Genomic DNA, 15,745 nt, shown 5'->3' on the forward strand with positions numbered 1-15,745 from the left:
CATGGATGTCCTGTCTTTTCCGTAAAGCGCCAATGTGGATGCAGGTTTTTTTGTTCTAGCTCAGCACTAAGACACCTGACTCTACTTATCAAGGTCTTGATTGAAGACCACGATTAACTAATCAGGTGTAATAGTGCTGGGCTAAAACAAAGACCCATACACACATCATCCCTTTTCAGATAAGATAGGACACCCTTGAACTAGACTAAGGAGATCACAATGCCCTTAAAAAGAGCTTTTCTCGCTGATCTAGCATCGCTCCGGGATGTATGTTTTTGTGCATGTAGCTCTGCCTTGAGTGTTCCTTTCGTGCTCTGTGTCTGAGTACGGAGAGGGTGTGCCGGCAGTTTCTCCTGAGGCCCTGACCAGGCCGTTCCTCTTCACCGCTTTCAGAGATCCGCTGTCCTCCGATGATGACTCTTAAAAATGTACTGCTGTCGCCCCCTACCTGCGGAGAGAAGGATGTGAAGGCCGGCACGGTGTGCCAGCTGGCCTGTCGCCAAGGTTACAGGCTCCTCGGAGACCTGGAGGTGCGGTGTCTTCCCTCAGGAGACTGGAGCACCAGTGTGCACAAGGCAACCTGTAAAGGTAACCCTTTCCTGTGCATTAGATCACCATACCTCTGCTGGAGCATGGGCAAGTTTATGTGTCTGTATTTACCAGTTATTAGTTATTGCATGTGTAGTTATTTTCCTACACATTGTTCTATTTTTTTATGCCCTTATTATGGTTCCATTATAAGACTTTATAAAAATACATTTTAGGATTGTCTGTTGGGCTAATTTAAATGCAGGACTCAGTAGTGCTACGTGTCCCTGGGTTTTTGTCCAGTATACATAGAATCCGGTGCTCTGACCGCTGCTCTGCACTCCTATTTGAAATCATTAGCATTCATGAACGCTGACCCACAACAGTAACATCCACATATCAGGAAATGGAGCTTAACTGCCTCGTCTTGGTATTGGATCAGTTGTAGCAGGTGCTACTGCAGGTGCTCAGGTAAAATGGAGAAGCTCGGAGAGGTGTTCTGCTCTGTCTGGGCCAGGTGAGGGCGCTGCCTCATCCCCGTGACTCAGTCTTACGTTCTCTCCTTGGAGGGGATGGACCCAAATGCCCTCACGCTCTTCTTGTTTAACGGTGGGAAAAGTACCAGCGGACGCCCTTCCAACAACTTTCATAACCGCTGTAACACGGACAATGAATTTCCCGCTAATAAAGGGTTCCTAAAGCACCGGGGCATTATTTTTATGGAGATGGATGTTTCAGTGTGTGGGTAATATCCTGCTGGAATGGCTGAGATCTTGTTCAGCCGATAATCTACGTCGGCAGGATGGCCTCAGGTGCGGTGATGCGGGAAACAGAGATGACCACACTGTACTCGGTTCCAAAACCAAAGCTATAAACATGACTGATACTGTCCTGCTGTCACGCAACAGTCACTTAACCTGAATGCACCCCTGTTCATAACGAGCTATAAAAAGCTAACATGCAGTGCAAGTAAGGCATTAAAGGCCGGTATCAAAGGATAGCAGAGGACTGTTAGGGAAATTAACAAAACCTTAAGCTGTAGTGTTGGCTGCATAATGCAGTAATTGATAACAGAGGATCCTGGGAAATTTTCAAGATGCCGTAATTGATAAAAGAGGATCGTGGGAAATATGCATGATGCTGTAATTGATAAATGAGGATTCTGGCAAATCCCCATGATGCTGTAATTGATAACAGAGGATTGTGGGAAGTCAGCTGTAAAGAGAAGGTTGAGCCCATGGGTGAGTCGCAGGAGTTCATGCAGTTATTCCTGTTTCTGAGTTTCATTCCTCACTTTCTGGGAATGTTTGGCTGGACCCTGTTTTTTTGTTGTGAACCCCAGACCTGGAGCCTCCTCAGATCACCTGCCCCAGGGACGTCATGGCGGAGACAGCGGAGCACCACGGCTCGGCCAACGTCAGCTGGGACGCTCCAAGGGCCCAGGACAACTCTGGGGAGGAGGTGGGTTTTCCCATCACCCCTCCTTCCCCCCACTCCCTGACAATTAGATGCAAAATGAAAAGGACGGTAATGGGGCAATGGTCCATGCCCATACACAACCCAACGCACAAACAGCACAGCACGCACGTGTGCTGATCCATCGTCCCAGCCGTGGATCATCATTGTACTTTTAGACCCACTGCTCTCTCTCTCTCTCTCTCTCACTCTCTCTCTCTCTCTGTCCCTCGCAGGTAGTGGTTCAGATGACTCCGATCTTCACCCCTCCTCAGATGTTTCCCATCGGAGAGGAGCGCATCACGTACATGGCCACCGACGGTTCAGGAAACAGGGCTAACTGCTCCTTCACTGTCAGGGTCATAGGTGGGTGGATAATGTGTTCTTTACATTACTGTGACAAGGTGCCAGTGTGATATGTAGTGACTGAGCAGTGATTGTAGCATCATCTGAAATATGTTCATCTGAGATGTTCTTGACACCAGTGTTTAAGTTGTATGTCTTTAACCACTTAATGGAGTTAAATTTGACAGGCTAATGATACAGTATGTGTAAATATGCCACAGTTAACCAGTGTGGCCTATGTGTCATCCGATTTTCACATTCACAGTGTCCACATGTGGTTATCCAGAGATTTGGAGCTTTTAAGAACTGTGAGAATTCTCTCCTAGATACGGAGCCGCCTGTGATTGACAGGTGCAGATCCCCACCCCCTTTCCAGACTACAGAGACGGAAACTGTTGTTGTGTGGGAGGTGCCTCAGTTTTCAGACAATTCAGGTATCCATTCTTAGAGATCCTTTGTCTGTCTTTTTGTGTCAGTCTGTCTGTCTGTCTGTTTATCTATCTATTTATCTACCACTATTTCTTGGTGTGGAGGGGCAGCCATTGGAATAGAACCAAACTGCAATGTGAACAGCGGGAGGGAGTCTCACTGGGCAGACCAGTGAAGCTCTCCCTCTCAGAGGGAGGGTTCTAGTCTGGAGCTGTTCTCCCACCTGATCACACAGGAGTGCCTCTGACTCAGCTGAGCAGGGTGTGTGGGGGAGCGAGAGGATGTGTGGCGAAGCAGGATTTGAAGAAAGTGGCTATAAATACCAAAAGAAAGGGAAAAGAATAGAATAAACCACGTAATGGGGGAAGCTCTGATGCTACCATGTGTTTTCAGTATGAGAGTTGGGAGCGTAATGAACGCTGGTGCTTCTAAACGGAGTCCTCTCGCCCACGCGATCAAAAGAGTGATGACGGGCCCTCTCTTGCGGGTAGCTGCGGCAGGCGCCGTGTAACCGAACCCCGAGTCTCCGCACCCGGCCCGCTCCGCTGCCATTCAGCCGTAGCCAGCCGTCGCTCTCACCGTATTAAAACAACAAATCTAATAAGGGAGTGTGCGTTGGTGTTTAGGCTAGCGTTCTCTGGATGCGGTGCCAGACCATGATAACGTCATGGAGCGTTAGCGAAACGTCGGTGTTTTCGCTTTCCTCGGCCACACTTAATGACCTGTTATATTTCAGAGACTGGATGACACCGGCGTTGGCTTTGCCAGACATGTGTCAGCTAGTTTGGAATACGGCGCTGTACCCCCTCCCCCCCCGGTACTGTCTGAACTAGATGTAGTGTAGCATGTGCATATCCTTTCTCTGGGTCCGGGAGCACGCAGGGTAGCAATTACACATAACTGCCCAGATATGATTATGGTGCCATGTGCCGACCAGACTGCCCATTTTCACGTGTCAACATGTCTGAGTTTATTATAACTTTTTATGGTTTGCCGGAGTGAGTCATACCTAGGTATGGGACAGTGTCAGCGCTGCCCTCTTTAGGAACATCCTGGCACTGCATCTAATTCAAGTGGATTATCTTGGGTTTTTGGGATTTTGCCAGTAATACTAGATGCCCTTCTATTGAATGATCTCTGGATTGACTGTAATCACCTCCAGTGAAGGGGATTTCCTCTCATTACATCAGGTGGAGGGGAGTTTGGGTGAGCGTATGTTTTTTTGTGGGAATGATAAAAGGAATGATGAGGGATGTGGACCTCGCATACTGAGACAAGAAATGAATCGTTTGCTTTTTCTATCTACTACTTCAAGTGCATTTAAAGGTCACAGAGGCATGCAGTGTAAAAAGCACTTTGTCTAGTTATCTTTTACATTGTTGTCATTAAATGTTAATGTAGGTTTTAAAAGATACTGTGTAATCTAATTTTTAAAACAATTTTATACAGAACCAAACAAAACAAATACTATGATATACAGCTTATTTTATTCCGTTGACATTTTAAATATTTTTTTAATTCTAGTAACAATAAGGTTCTTATTTTACCCACTATCAGAGTATTTGTTCTTAGTCATTTGGACCATGTTTCATCATGCATCATGCCATTTACATTTTAACCAAACAGTGACGCCATTTTTTTTGTGGGAAATGTCCTAGGGGGCCCACTGAAGATCTCCAGCACCCACTCCCCAGGGTCTGTGTTCCCAATGGGAGAGACCGTGGTGCGATACACAGCCACTGACCCTTCCGGAAACAACCGCACCTGTGACCTGCATGTCATCATTCAAGGTGCAGCACTCTCATTGCTCATTGTGCAGAGAAAGCTAACTTGTAATCCTAACGTCTCTTTAACTTTTCTTTTAGTGGCCCTGTGAAGGAAAAAATGAATTTTGTAACCTTGGCATAAAAATATTATTCAGAATGATTTTATTAGTTTTCCCAGTTTTCCTCATGTACTGTATCACACTGGCTGGGTACAGATGTACTCAGATGTCTAACTGTCAACACATTCCTTATAACCTTGGACCAAGAAAACACGGCTTGGTCTGTCTCTGTACCTCTTACAGAAATGAAATGTATTTGAAAATATGTTTGAAATAAATATGCTATGAATATCTTGCAACACTTCACAAAATTTGGCACATATACACAAATGATTGCCCCTGTCAAATATTGCAATAAATAATACTCTACTATATATTATATTGGGCATTATTTTCCAAAAAATACACATATATCTGATATACTATTGTGTATATATATATTTTATATTATAATATTATATAATATTACATTATATATTATATTACTAGATAGTATATATTGCACATCCCTAAGGCACTCCTGGATTCTCATTTTAACCCTTTGAAGAGTAGTCTTTTTGGAGTGTTTTTTTAAAGTTCTAAGTCAGTGTTCTAGAACTCCATTGCTTTCAATTACCAGTCATGATAGTTACATCAGCATTAGAATGTTCAGTTAAGAACTTTCTAATCACATATTCGTGGTCTTGCATCGTAGAGGGTAAAAAGCTTCAGTAATGGTGCTGCCTCTCTGTGCTCTGCAGGGTCCACGTGTGAGCAGCCCTTTGAGCCTGTGAATGGGGAGTTCTCCTGTACAGAGGAGGACGGGGGTGTCAACTGCACCCTGCACTGTAAGGACGGGTACAGCTTCACCCAAGAGTCCGTCCAGAGCTACTTCTGCGCCAACAACGGCTTGTGGAACCCGCCATACTCTTCAGACCAGACCGACTGCTCCTGTGAGTAATCGCCAGGAATGTGTGTATGTGTGTGTGGGCATGCGTGCATGTGTGTGGACATTTGTGTGTGTGTGTGTGTGTATGTGCGTGTGCGTGTGTGCATGTGTCACTATCACTTCATACCTCTCTCCCCTTTGCAATCCATCTATCTCTCTCACTCTCTCCCTCCCTCTCATGCTGAAAGTATTTTTTTGTTATTGGTATGACACAGCTTATCCAACAGCATGTGCTGCCAAAGCATTTTAAGACATGAGTTCACCCCACACTCTCCCTCTCGCTTTCAAAAAATAATAAAAATCAAAAGAACATACAAAACCAAAAAAGAGTAATACTGTGTACCATTTTCCTAAAACATTTTTTTTAGCAATGCCCAACACACTGTATTAATATATTACCTATAATTTTGTACATATTTTTTCATTTAAAGTGGTCTTACACTCTGTCATTTTGTGACAGGCAGTTACATATTGCTCTGCCAGTTCCGTCATGTCTGCCTCCTGTTCTAGGAGGATCTGTAATTTCTCATGGTCAGGCAGGAGTGGGAAATGCGTCATCCATCTTGACAGCTGGGCAGAGTCCTCTATGTGTCCCTTGCCTGCGAATGTCTCTCGTAGGACACTTTTTGTTGTACTCCCTTTTTCTCCCTTCTCTTCTTTCTGACTTTTGCTCTTCCTTTCTCTCTCTCTCTTTCCCTCTCTTTTTCTGTCTCTCACTTTGCCTCTGTTTTTGGGCTGGGGTACATGGTTGCCAGCTGTGTGACAGGGTCCAAAATGTTTTCAAACATTTTTAAAACCATATTGTTTTAATGATAGGTTTGAGGTTTTAGTGTTTTAGTTTAGTTTAACGTTATTCCTATACTAAAAATCAACTAGTAGTTGCATGCACTGCAACAGATATTTCTTCTTTATTTTGATTACAAATCAATAACTAATACATAAGCTCACATTGATAGTTAAGTCTTTTTATTTTGAGTCAGTACACAATAAACCAAGCTACATTTGGACGTGAAAGTTTTTGAGCAGGCTAGGCCATAGCCAGGCTATATCCAGGTAAAAATCTGAGCTATATTGGGGTTAACTTAGTCCATTTATGTTAAAATGTCTCTGAACCAAGATTCCCTCCCTTCTAGATGCCTGAATTCCGGCTTTCTCTCACTGGGCTCACTCTGTCTCTCTGGTCCCTCTTAACTGCCGTGCCTGCTCCTTATTTCTTCCAGTGAACCGCATCGCTAATAACGGCTTCAAGCCCTTTGAAATGCTGTTCAAAGCCTCCCGCTGCGATGACCAGGACCTGCTCAAGTCCTTCACCGGGGACTTCAACACCGCGCTGGGCGGAACGGTGAGAGAGTTCCGGGTTTCGGAGATTAATTTTTAACCCTCGGCTGGAGAGCTGTAGGGCTGACGGCTCTTCAAACGGGACACACATGAACACACACACACACACACACAGACACACACAGTTGAACTGGAACCAGGCTGGCTGGCTCGTTTCAGACATTAAGTGTTTTTGGGGTTTCTGACCCGTGTCGGCTTCGTCTCTGTAACGTTTCTGGCTTTCCTCAGCGTCAGTGCTTAAAACTGCGAGGAGGTAAACACGGGAGGCAGAAGGGAGCATGGCTCCTGCCATTAATCACGGTGAATAACCACAAGCTGCTGTAATTATTATGAAGTCAGGGTTTTTCCCCCGAAAGTCTCAGCCTCGGATGGCAGACAGTCTTGATCTGGGCTGATGGCAGCATTCAGTGAGAGGCCATGTGCTTCTGGGTAGACAAGTGGAAAAGCACCCAGACCTGTCACAAATGGAAAAGCACCTGTCACTCGGCTCCAGTTTGTGCCAGTCTGGTTCCAGGTCTACAGTGGAAAAGGAGCATACTGTAATGATCCAGTCTGGTTCCAGGTCTACAGTGGAAAAGGAGCATACTGTAATGATCCAGTCTGGTTCCAGTTCTACAGTGGAAAAGGAGCATACTGTAATGATCCAGTCTGGTTCTTCTTCCACAGTGAGAACACAGCAATATAATGTCCTGCCATGGATAGTGAGATAGTTTTGTGTACTTTCAGTGTCTATCCCCTGGTGCAGTGAGTGTCTGTCTAGCTTAGCATGCAAAAGGCCTTCACAGACTTGTTTCATGGTGTGTCCCAAGATGAGGTGTACTAAGAAACTGATTTTTTTTCTGCTGTAGCCTTTGCTGTTTTTCATTGGCTATTTCTTTTTTCTTTTTTTTTTTTTCCAATTTCAAGATCCCAACATTCTGCAGCGGTGATGATATCTCCTGCAAGCTGGAGATGATGTCACAGGGCCAATGCCTCGAGTACAACTATGATTATGAAAATGGATTTGCCATTGGTAAAATATAAACCTTGTACCTAATTGCATGAACTAACTCAGACTGGTTCATCCTGTTCTGACTAATCTGATTGCACTGTCAGTTCTCTGAACCTTGGAGGACTATGGATCTCCTCTCTGTGTCGCCCCAGGTCCTGGAGGTTGGGGCAGTAACTGGGGGCCCCAGGACGGACAGGAGTATGCATATTTTGACGTGGGCTTTGCCACTGACCGCCAACCATCCAAGCAACAGCAGGGTGTCACCACCCAAAGGACCCACCCACTGAGGACTAAACGGCACCGCAAGCTAATCGGACCCACCCGGGACCAGAAGATCCAGATCTTCTTCAACATCACAGGTAACAATCCATTAAGTCAAACCCATTTAATCTCTGAGCAGTTCCATTTCTAGAGGACCTCTGTGTGTGCAGGGCCAGTGTGTGTGTGTGTTCTTATTGCAACTAGTTACCCAGCTCCTCTGGATCAATTATACTGATTATCTATATACTGTACACCAACACCAGTTTTCCCATGGATTAGACCACAGTAACACATTTTATATTCGCGACGGACACAAGAACAGCCTTTGTTCATCAGCTTATTAAGAAATGTGGTACAATGTCAGATCATTGATTGGGGTAAATTTGGATAAATGATTTTAGTTATTTAAATAGGGCAGAAGCTGGCTTAAAATCCCGAAAGGGGTACGACCCTCCTTGCCTACACCTGTCCTAGAGGTTCACAGTTCTTTAAGTGCCAATAGTGCCTGTCTACAAAAATGTTTCTGGAAGCCTGTTTGAAAGTTTGATTTGAGGAAATTCCCACACGACTGTACTATAAATTGCTTCCATTCTCCCAGCAAGCATTCCGTTGCCCTTGTCGAGGAACGACTCGGCGGAGGTGGCCAATCAGAAGCGGCTGCTGCGGACGCTGGAGCAGCTGACCAATCGGTTGAAGAGGACGCTGAGCAGGCAGCCCCTGTCCACCTTCAACATTGCGTCAGAGATGATCGTGGCTGACCCAAAGTCCCTGGAGAGTCGAAAAGCCTCCTTGTACTGCAGGCCGGGGTCCGTGCTGAACGGACGGATGTGTGGTGAGAGCTAGCCTCAGTGCTTAAGGGGGTTACCACAGCAATACTAATTCAATTTTATGCTGTGCATAGTGTCAAAAAAATTTTTTAATTAAATGGGAGCATTTGGTTATGGTCTATGGCCTTTTCCATCTCATACTGTCCAGACTGTCGTCACACCACTTCATTTTTTAGGTTTCTATTTCTGTAGCATCACGCATCTAGTTTTATTTCACCAAAGTGCAAATCACAACAAGAAACTTTATTCTGCATTTGAATACTTGTCCAGATCATTTGGTGACTTCATGGTTGCGTTTTTGAATGTACTAAATATGTGGCGTCATCACAAGTGCATTACTCTCTCTGGTAGCATGGGCATATTCTGTATTCCATCTGCAGTTGTTCAGACAAATAGGAGGCCTGGTTAACTGATTAGCCCCTGGCTGTCTTCCAGTTCAATGTCCAATTGGAACGTACTACTCCCTGGAGTACACCACTTGCGAGAGCTGCTGGATTGGCTCCTACCAGGACCTGGAGGGCCAGATGGAGTGCAAAGTGTGTCCAGATGGGTTCTCCACAGCCTATCTGCACTCCCGCAGCGAAGCCGAGTGTAAAGGTATCGTACCTGTCCCACTGACCAAGCTCACACAGGTACCATACTGACTGTGTCCAACAATCCAGGAAGTGTTCACACACTGTTGATGTCTCTGCATCTTATAAATATGAGTTTAGTCACAGTGCAGTGTTCATTATTCAGTTCAGTTCAGCCTTGTAGGCTATATCAAATGCATTTACAAAGTTGAAGTTTAATACAAAGGTGGTCAGTTATCTGTTAACACTATTGTAAAGAGTCTGCTGTAAGCTGTTAGTTCTCCTGTAAAGAGTGTGCTGTTAGCTGTTAGCGCTGCTGTACAGAGTGTGCTGTTAGCTGTTACCTGCAAGAGTGTGTGTTACTGTTACGCTGTGTAAGAGTGGTCGTGCTGCTGTACAGGGCTGTTAGCTTTCCTGCTGTAAAGAGTGTGCTGTTAGCTGTTAGCGCTGCTGTACAGAGTGTGCTGTTAGCTGTTTGCGCTGCTGTAAAGCCTCCCAATGTGAACCTCCCCTTCCCTTCCTGCTCCAGCGCAGTGCAAGCCAGGGAGTTTCTCTCTGAACGGGCTGGAGACCTGTGAGTCCTGCCCACTGGGACAGTACCAGCCTGGATTTGGCTCAAGACTCTGCCTGCCCTGCCCAGGGGACACCACGACTGTCAACAGAGGGGCGGTGGACATAGGAGAATGCGGAGGTGAGTACATGGGGGGTGGTGGTTTGGAGGCACAGCTTAGAGTACTGTATGGCAACGGTTGTGACCAGGAGTATTTCCTGGGGGAACTGAGCAGCTGTTTAAACAGAAGACCCCACAGAACAATTCCAGGGACCCTGTAACCAGGAGTACTTTCTCAACAACGTCAGCCATTGTTTATCCTGTAATCAGAAAGCACTTCACAATCCAAGTGCCTTGTGGGGAACTGAAGTCAAGGGGAATTAGCAGTGACAATAATGGACTTATGTAATATCCCCGCAGTCCCATGTTCAGCCGGACACTTCTCCCGGTCAGGGCTGGTGCCCTGCTACCCCTGCCCACGAGACTACTACCAACCCGAGGAGGGGCGGTCCTTCTGCCTGTCCTGCCCCTTCTATGGAACCACCACCATCTCCGGGGCAACCACCATCCAGCACTGCTCCAGTGAGGTCCACATCAGCCAATTGCAAAAGAATGAGCATTCGCTGAGAACATAATTAACGTGTTGCATGCTAAAACTGAATTCATGAATAAGGGAATATGCAGAGACTGAACACATCTTTAAAAAATGTATTCATGCTGAGCACTAATTTCGTGTGCGTGTGCTTGGAGTTTCCCCCTTTGGCGAGCTGACACAAGGGAAGAGTGCAGTCTTTTAGCGGTTGCAAATTAAAGGACAGTTTTTGCTGAAGATGACTGTGGTTTATTGCGGTTTACATCCTTTTGCTGTTGAAAATATGTGTATCCAAGAGGCATAGCATGACGTGCTAGATCCAGGATCGCAGTGCCATTCTGCAGTATCTCAGAGACGAGCTTTCTGTCCTGCTGAGAGTCTTCCCCATTTTACACACACGCTTCGTTTCTTCGGCAGGCTTCGGCTCCAGCTTCCTGCCCAAGGAGGAGAGCATGACGACCCCCCCAAAAGTCGCCCGTGTGGACTACCAGGCCAGCAGCCAGGTGGGTCAATGTGCACCTGCCACTGTCACTGCGTGGTCGCAGCTAACCCTTTTGGCCAGCCATCTTTTTATACTGAGGACTGTGTAATGAAGAATGATCTCAGCTCTAGAGGGCGATGCTGAGCTTTCATCTGTGTGAGATGGAATTGTTCCATGTGCACTGGTGAACCAAGAGAGGAGGCAGAAAGGGCTGTATTTATGAGCAGGGTCAGTATCCGTGGACCACACACAAGAATGAACTCTGAGTCGCCTCACAGACACGAAGAGAGAATCCCATGCTTGTCAGTGTTACAGCTGTGAGTAAACTCTGAGTGTACCGTCCTTCTTCACTCCCCCGCAGGTGTTCCACGAGTGCTTCCTCAATCCCTGTCAGAACAGGGGGACATGCGAGGAGGTGGGGGCCGGTTACCTGTGCACTTGCCTACCTGGTTTCACAGGTACAATAAAGTATACAGTAGCTTACCTGTGTGCTCTGCAATGACTGTGACCAGCAGTGGCCTCGACATTCATTGAATATGCATGGTAGAAAGTTCAAAAATGTGCCAGCCAGTGCAGATATCTTAACTGATGCAGATCAGGTAGTTCTGTTAATGCATCTTTTATAGGGTTTTTAAAAAGATTAAGTAGATTTTGTGTGTCAGACTCGTTTGCAATCTTTTAATAGTTTTCACATTTCTTATTGAAATTTGTTATACTTCAGAACATAATATATGTGAAAGTTTGAAAATGAGTCAGTGACTCTGATCTACCCTCTGTGGTGGTGAGAGTGAGAGACCAGCTGCAGTACAGCAGTGCTCATTAGTGATCTGATTGTGTACATGCCCTACGCTGAGCTGGGCTGGGCTGGGCTGGAATGGGCTGGTCAGTTTCAGTAACTGTGTTGTTTGTTTGTTTGTAAACTTAGGATCGAAGTGCGAGAGCGACATTGATGAATGCGACTCCATTCCGTGCCAGAACGGTGGGATCTGCAAGGATGGCATGGGGGATTTTGTGTGCGAGTGCCAGCCTGGCTACGTGGGTATGGCACAGTTACAGCGCTCCACACTTTCATATTCTGCCCTATGGGGACATTGATTGACTCGCGGTGGGAGTAATTAAAGCAGAACTCATTACAGGTAAAGTGTATATTTGGCTGTGATTACAGCTGAGGTATGATGATGATGCTTCCAGCTGGGTGGCATGCCCACCTGCACTCAATAATGGGGAGTAATGATGACCCAGAGGAGCCAAATGCAAGATTGTTTGTCTTTTGCTGTGCTGTGTGTTTGTCCCACATCGCTCATGCTGTTGTGCACAGTGAGCCGTTGCTGGCAGCAGTGCAGAGGGGTCCGTCTGTCTGTCGCTCGTTACTGAGGAAAATGTGTGTGGATGAGTCTGTGACTTTTCTCTTCTCCATGTCAGTGCTAAGGAAGTTGTCTTTGGAGAGGTCTGTTTTTGTCCTTGTTGATGTCAGTACTGAGGGAATGTGTGTGGGTCTATATCTGTTCTCAGTGGTGTCAGTACTGAGGGATATGTGTGTATGGGTCTGTGTCTGTTCTCATTGGTGCCAGTACTGAGGTGTGTGTGAGTATGGGTCCGTGTGTATTCTCATTGGTGTCAGTACTGAGAGGTGTGTGTGTATGGGTCTGTGTGTGTTCTCATTGGTGTCAGTACTGAGGTGTGTGTGTGTATGGGTCTGTGTGTGTTCTCATTGGTGTCAGTACTGAGAGGTGTGTGTGTATGGGTCTGTGTGTGTTCTCATTGGTGTCAGTACTGAGAGGTGTGTGTGTATGGGTCTGTGTGTGTTCTCATTGGTGTCAGTACTGAGGGCGCGGGTATATGGGTCTGTGTGTGTTCTCATTGGTGTCAGTACTGAGGGAGTGGGTGTATGGGTCTGTGTGTGTTCTCATTGATGTCAGTACTGAGGGGTGTGTGTGTATGGGTCTGTGTCTGTTCTCGTTGGTGTCAGTACTGAGAGGTGTGTGTGTATGGGTCTGTGTGTGTTCTCATTGGTGTCAGTACTGAGGGAGTGGGTGTTTGGGTCTGTGTGTCTCATGTTCGTCAGGTGGGTAGGTCTGGTGTGTCCATGGTCACTGAGAGGTGTGTGTGTATGGGTCTGTGTGTGTTCTCATTGGTGTCAGTACTGAGGGAGTGGGTGTTTGGGTCTGTGTGTGTTCTCACTGGTGTCAGTACTGAGGGCGTGGGTATATGGGTCTGTGTGTGTTCTCATTGGTGTCAATACTGAGAGGTGTGTGTGTATGGGTCTGTGTGTGTTCTCATTGGTGTCAGTACTGAGGGGTGTGTGTGTATGGGTCTGTGTCTGTTCTCATTGGTGTCAGTACTGAGGGGTGTGTGTGTATGGGTCTGTGTCTGTTCTCATTGGTGTCAGTACTGACGGGAACGTGGTCCCCTCTCAGGCTCGCTGTGCGAAGCTGAGGTGAACGAGTGCAGCTCTAACCCCTGCGTGAACGACGGCGTCTGCGTGGACGAGGTTAACCAGTTCACCTGCAGCTGCCTGGATGGCTACACAGGTGAGAGGCAGCAGCACACACCTGGGGCCTCTTGGGTGAAGTTGGCCTTCTCACTCGTGACTGTGTGGACGGGGTCAGAGGGTTTGCTTTTTTCGGATCAGCGATGCACAGATTCAGCGATCCGTGTAGTGGGTGGTTGGACTGACTCAGTGGCCTCAGTGAACAAACTATATTTGCTGTAGAGAAGATTTCCCTGCAGACTAAATTGTTTCTGGAAGTCTGTCAATAATACAGTCAACATTAATATGTCCTAAAAGTCAATACTGGATATCATAAGATAAATATATGTGTCAACATTATGCCTGTTTGCTCTGTGATACAGTGTATTTGGTTTTTGACTTTATGCTTTTTTGCTTTTTCATTATCCTTCACTTCTAGTTTCCCACTGTTTCCATTTTGTAATAAACCAATGTCAGAATGAGTGAGTCAATAGCCATAAATCAGTAGCCAAACAAGATGACTCACCACAGTTTCCCTAATAATGTGTTTTCTTCATTTCTTGTAAAAAGGTGTGTTCTGTGAACTGGAGATTGATGAATGTCTGTCCAGCCCGTGTCTGAACGACGGGGTGTGTAAGGACCTGCCAGGAGGGTACGCCTGCACCTGTGCCCAGGGGTTTGCCGGGGACAGCTGTGAGGTCAATGTGAATGAGTGCTCTAGCGCCCCCTGCCTGAACAGAGGCACCTGCTCAGATGCCGTCAATGATTTCATGTAAGCGTTCACCTCTGAGTGTGTGTGTGGGGTGTCTGTGTGTCTGTGTGTATGAGTGTGTTTGTGTGTCTGGCCTGTATGCATGCATGTGTGTATGTCTGTGTGCTTTGAATTTGTGTGTGTGTGTAATGTGTTCTGTGTATTACCCTTGGCCAGGTGCCAGTGCCCCAGCGGATACACAGGCAGGCTGTGTGAGGTGGATGTGAACGAATGTGACCCCAGCCCTTGTCTGAACGGAGCCACCTGTGTGGACGGCCAGGGCTCCTTCACCTGCCGGTGCCCCCCTGGGTTCAACGGAACCAGGTGTGAGACAGGTATAGACACCATAGCAACAGAGAGTGGAAGGTGGAGACTGAATGGCCAGGCCCTGTTTTGACAGTGGGACTTGGTACAAAAAGATTTTCTGTGAGAGGAATTAAATTGAGCTGAACCTAACTCAGTTGCACGAATGCACAACGTGCTGCTATAAGAGAGATGTAAAGGTTAACTATATCATGAAAGAACTAAAGCCCAGTCTCACCTGGACTCATTTCTTAGAATGTCTCATAATGGCATAATGGAGAATTGAGAAAAGGTTCACACAAGCATGTTTTCCAGAGCCAGTAGTTCCAGCTTTTCCTGTGATTTCATTGGCTGGTGTGTTTATAACCCCTCAGAGATGTCCTCCTCCTTCAACTTGGACTTTGAGGTGTCCGGTATCCATGGTTTCGTCATGATGGATGGTGTCATGCCTCCCCTCAAGGAGATCACTTGCACGTTCTGGATGAAGTCATCAGACACCACCAACTATGGCACGCCCATCTCATATGCGGTGGAGGGTGGGAGTGATAATGCCTTCCTGCTGGTGGACTACAATGGGTGAGTCCTTCTTCTGAGCCCTCCCATCTGTCCTGTCACCCATGGAAGTTTTCTGCAGTTCCTGGGTCATGTTTCCTAAGTGGAATGGGCATTAAATTAAGTCAAAGGAGAGTCGTATGATGTGTCCTCTGAGTAAAAACATTGTAGTTTCTGTCATGTCTGAAGAATTGACTTGTGTGGTACTTTCAGAGGAAATTATGCAGGGGTCATAAGGGTACTGCTGTAGCACGCAGCTTATTGATAGCAGGTGTAAAGCTGCAGTTCCCATAATGCAGCACCGTGTTGCTTAGCAGCATTATTAAAGTACTGCAGTAGAATCTAGTACACATACACGACAGTGCTGTAACACTACATATTTAATGAGGCAGTGTAAAGCTGGATTCTCAGGTGTCTGCTAACACTCCTGCCTGTCAGCGAGAGGTCCTTTCATGTTATTTAACACAGTCTCACAGATGACAGTGAGACACAGATCATGTAGATCAGCATACACATTAAATCATATCAAATCAATTTTTTTTGTGTA

General features: G+C 46.3%; 1 protein-coding gene across 4 annotated transcripts in view; it reads left to right on the forward strand.

The window, feature by feature from the left end:
- The window catches only part of svep1 (sushi, von Willebrand factor type A, EGF and pentraxin domain containing 1), a 75,720-nt gene that overhangs the window by 37,662 nt on the left and 22,313 nt on the right, over positions 1-15,745 (forward strand). For all 4 annotated transcript variants that reach the window (XM_064343725.1, XM_064343723.1, XM_064343724.1 and 1 more), the window contains 20 exons: positions 394-588; positions 1,871-1,989; positions 2,220-2,349; positions 2,655-2,762; positions 4,416-4,547; positions 5,323-5,514; positions 6,731-6,852; positions 7,755-7,860; positions 7,992-8,198; positions 8,699-8,932; positions 9,363-9,524; positions 10,029-10,190; positions 10,470-10,631; positions 11,059-11,144; positions 11,484-11,580; positions 12,048-12,161; positions 13,540-13,653; positions 14,163-14,364; positions 14,521-14,678; positions 15,021-15,222. In XM_064343725.1, coding sequence (XP_064199795.1) covers positions 394-588; positions 1,871-1,989; positions 2,220-2,349; positions 2,655-2,762; positions 4,416-4,547; positions 5,323-5,514; positions 6,731-6,852; positions 7,755-7,860; positions 7,992-8,198; positions 8,699-8,932; positions 9,363-9,524; positions 10,029-10,190; positions 10,470-10,631; positions 11,059-11,144; positions 11,484-11,580; positions 12,048-12,161; positions 13,540-13,653; positions 14,163-14,364; positions 14,521-14,678; positions 15,021-15,222 — 3,004 coding nt within the window. The remainder of the gene's footprint in view (positions 1-393; positions 589-1,870; positions 1,990-2,219; positions 2,350-2,654; positions 2,763-4,415; positions 4,548-5,322; positions 5,515-6,730; positions 6,853-7,754; positions 7,861-7,991; positions 8,199-8,698; positions 8,933-9,362; positions 9,525-10,028; positions 10,191-10,469; positions 10,632-11,058; positions 11,145-11,483; positions 11,581-12,047; positions 12,162-13,539; positions 13,654-14,162; positions 14,365-14,520; positions 14,679-15,020; positions 15,223-15,745) is intronic.

Source organism: Anguilla rostrata, chromosome 7 (genome assembly GCF_018555375.3).
Source record: "Anguilla rostrata isolate EN2019 chromosome 7, ASM1855537v3, whole genome shotgun sequence".
NCBI classification, from domain to species: Eukaryota; Metazoa; Chordata; class Actinopteri; order Anguilliformes; family Anguillidae; genus Anguilla; species Anguilla rostrata.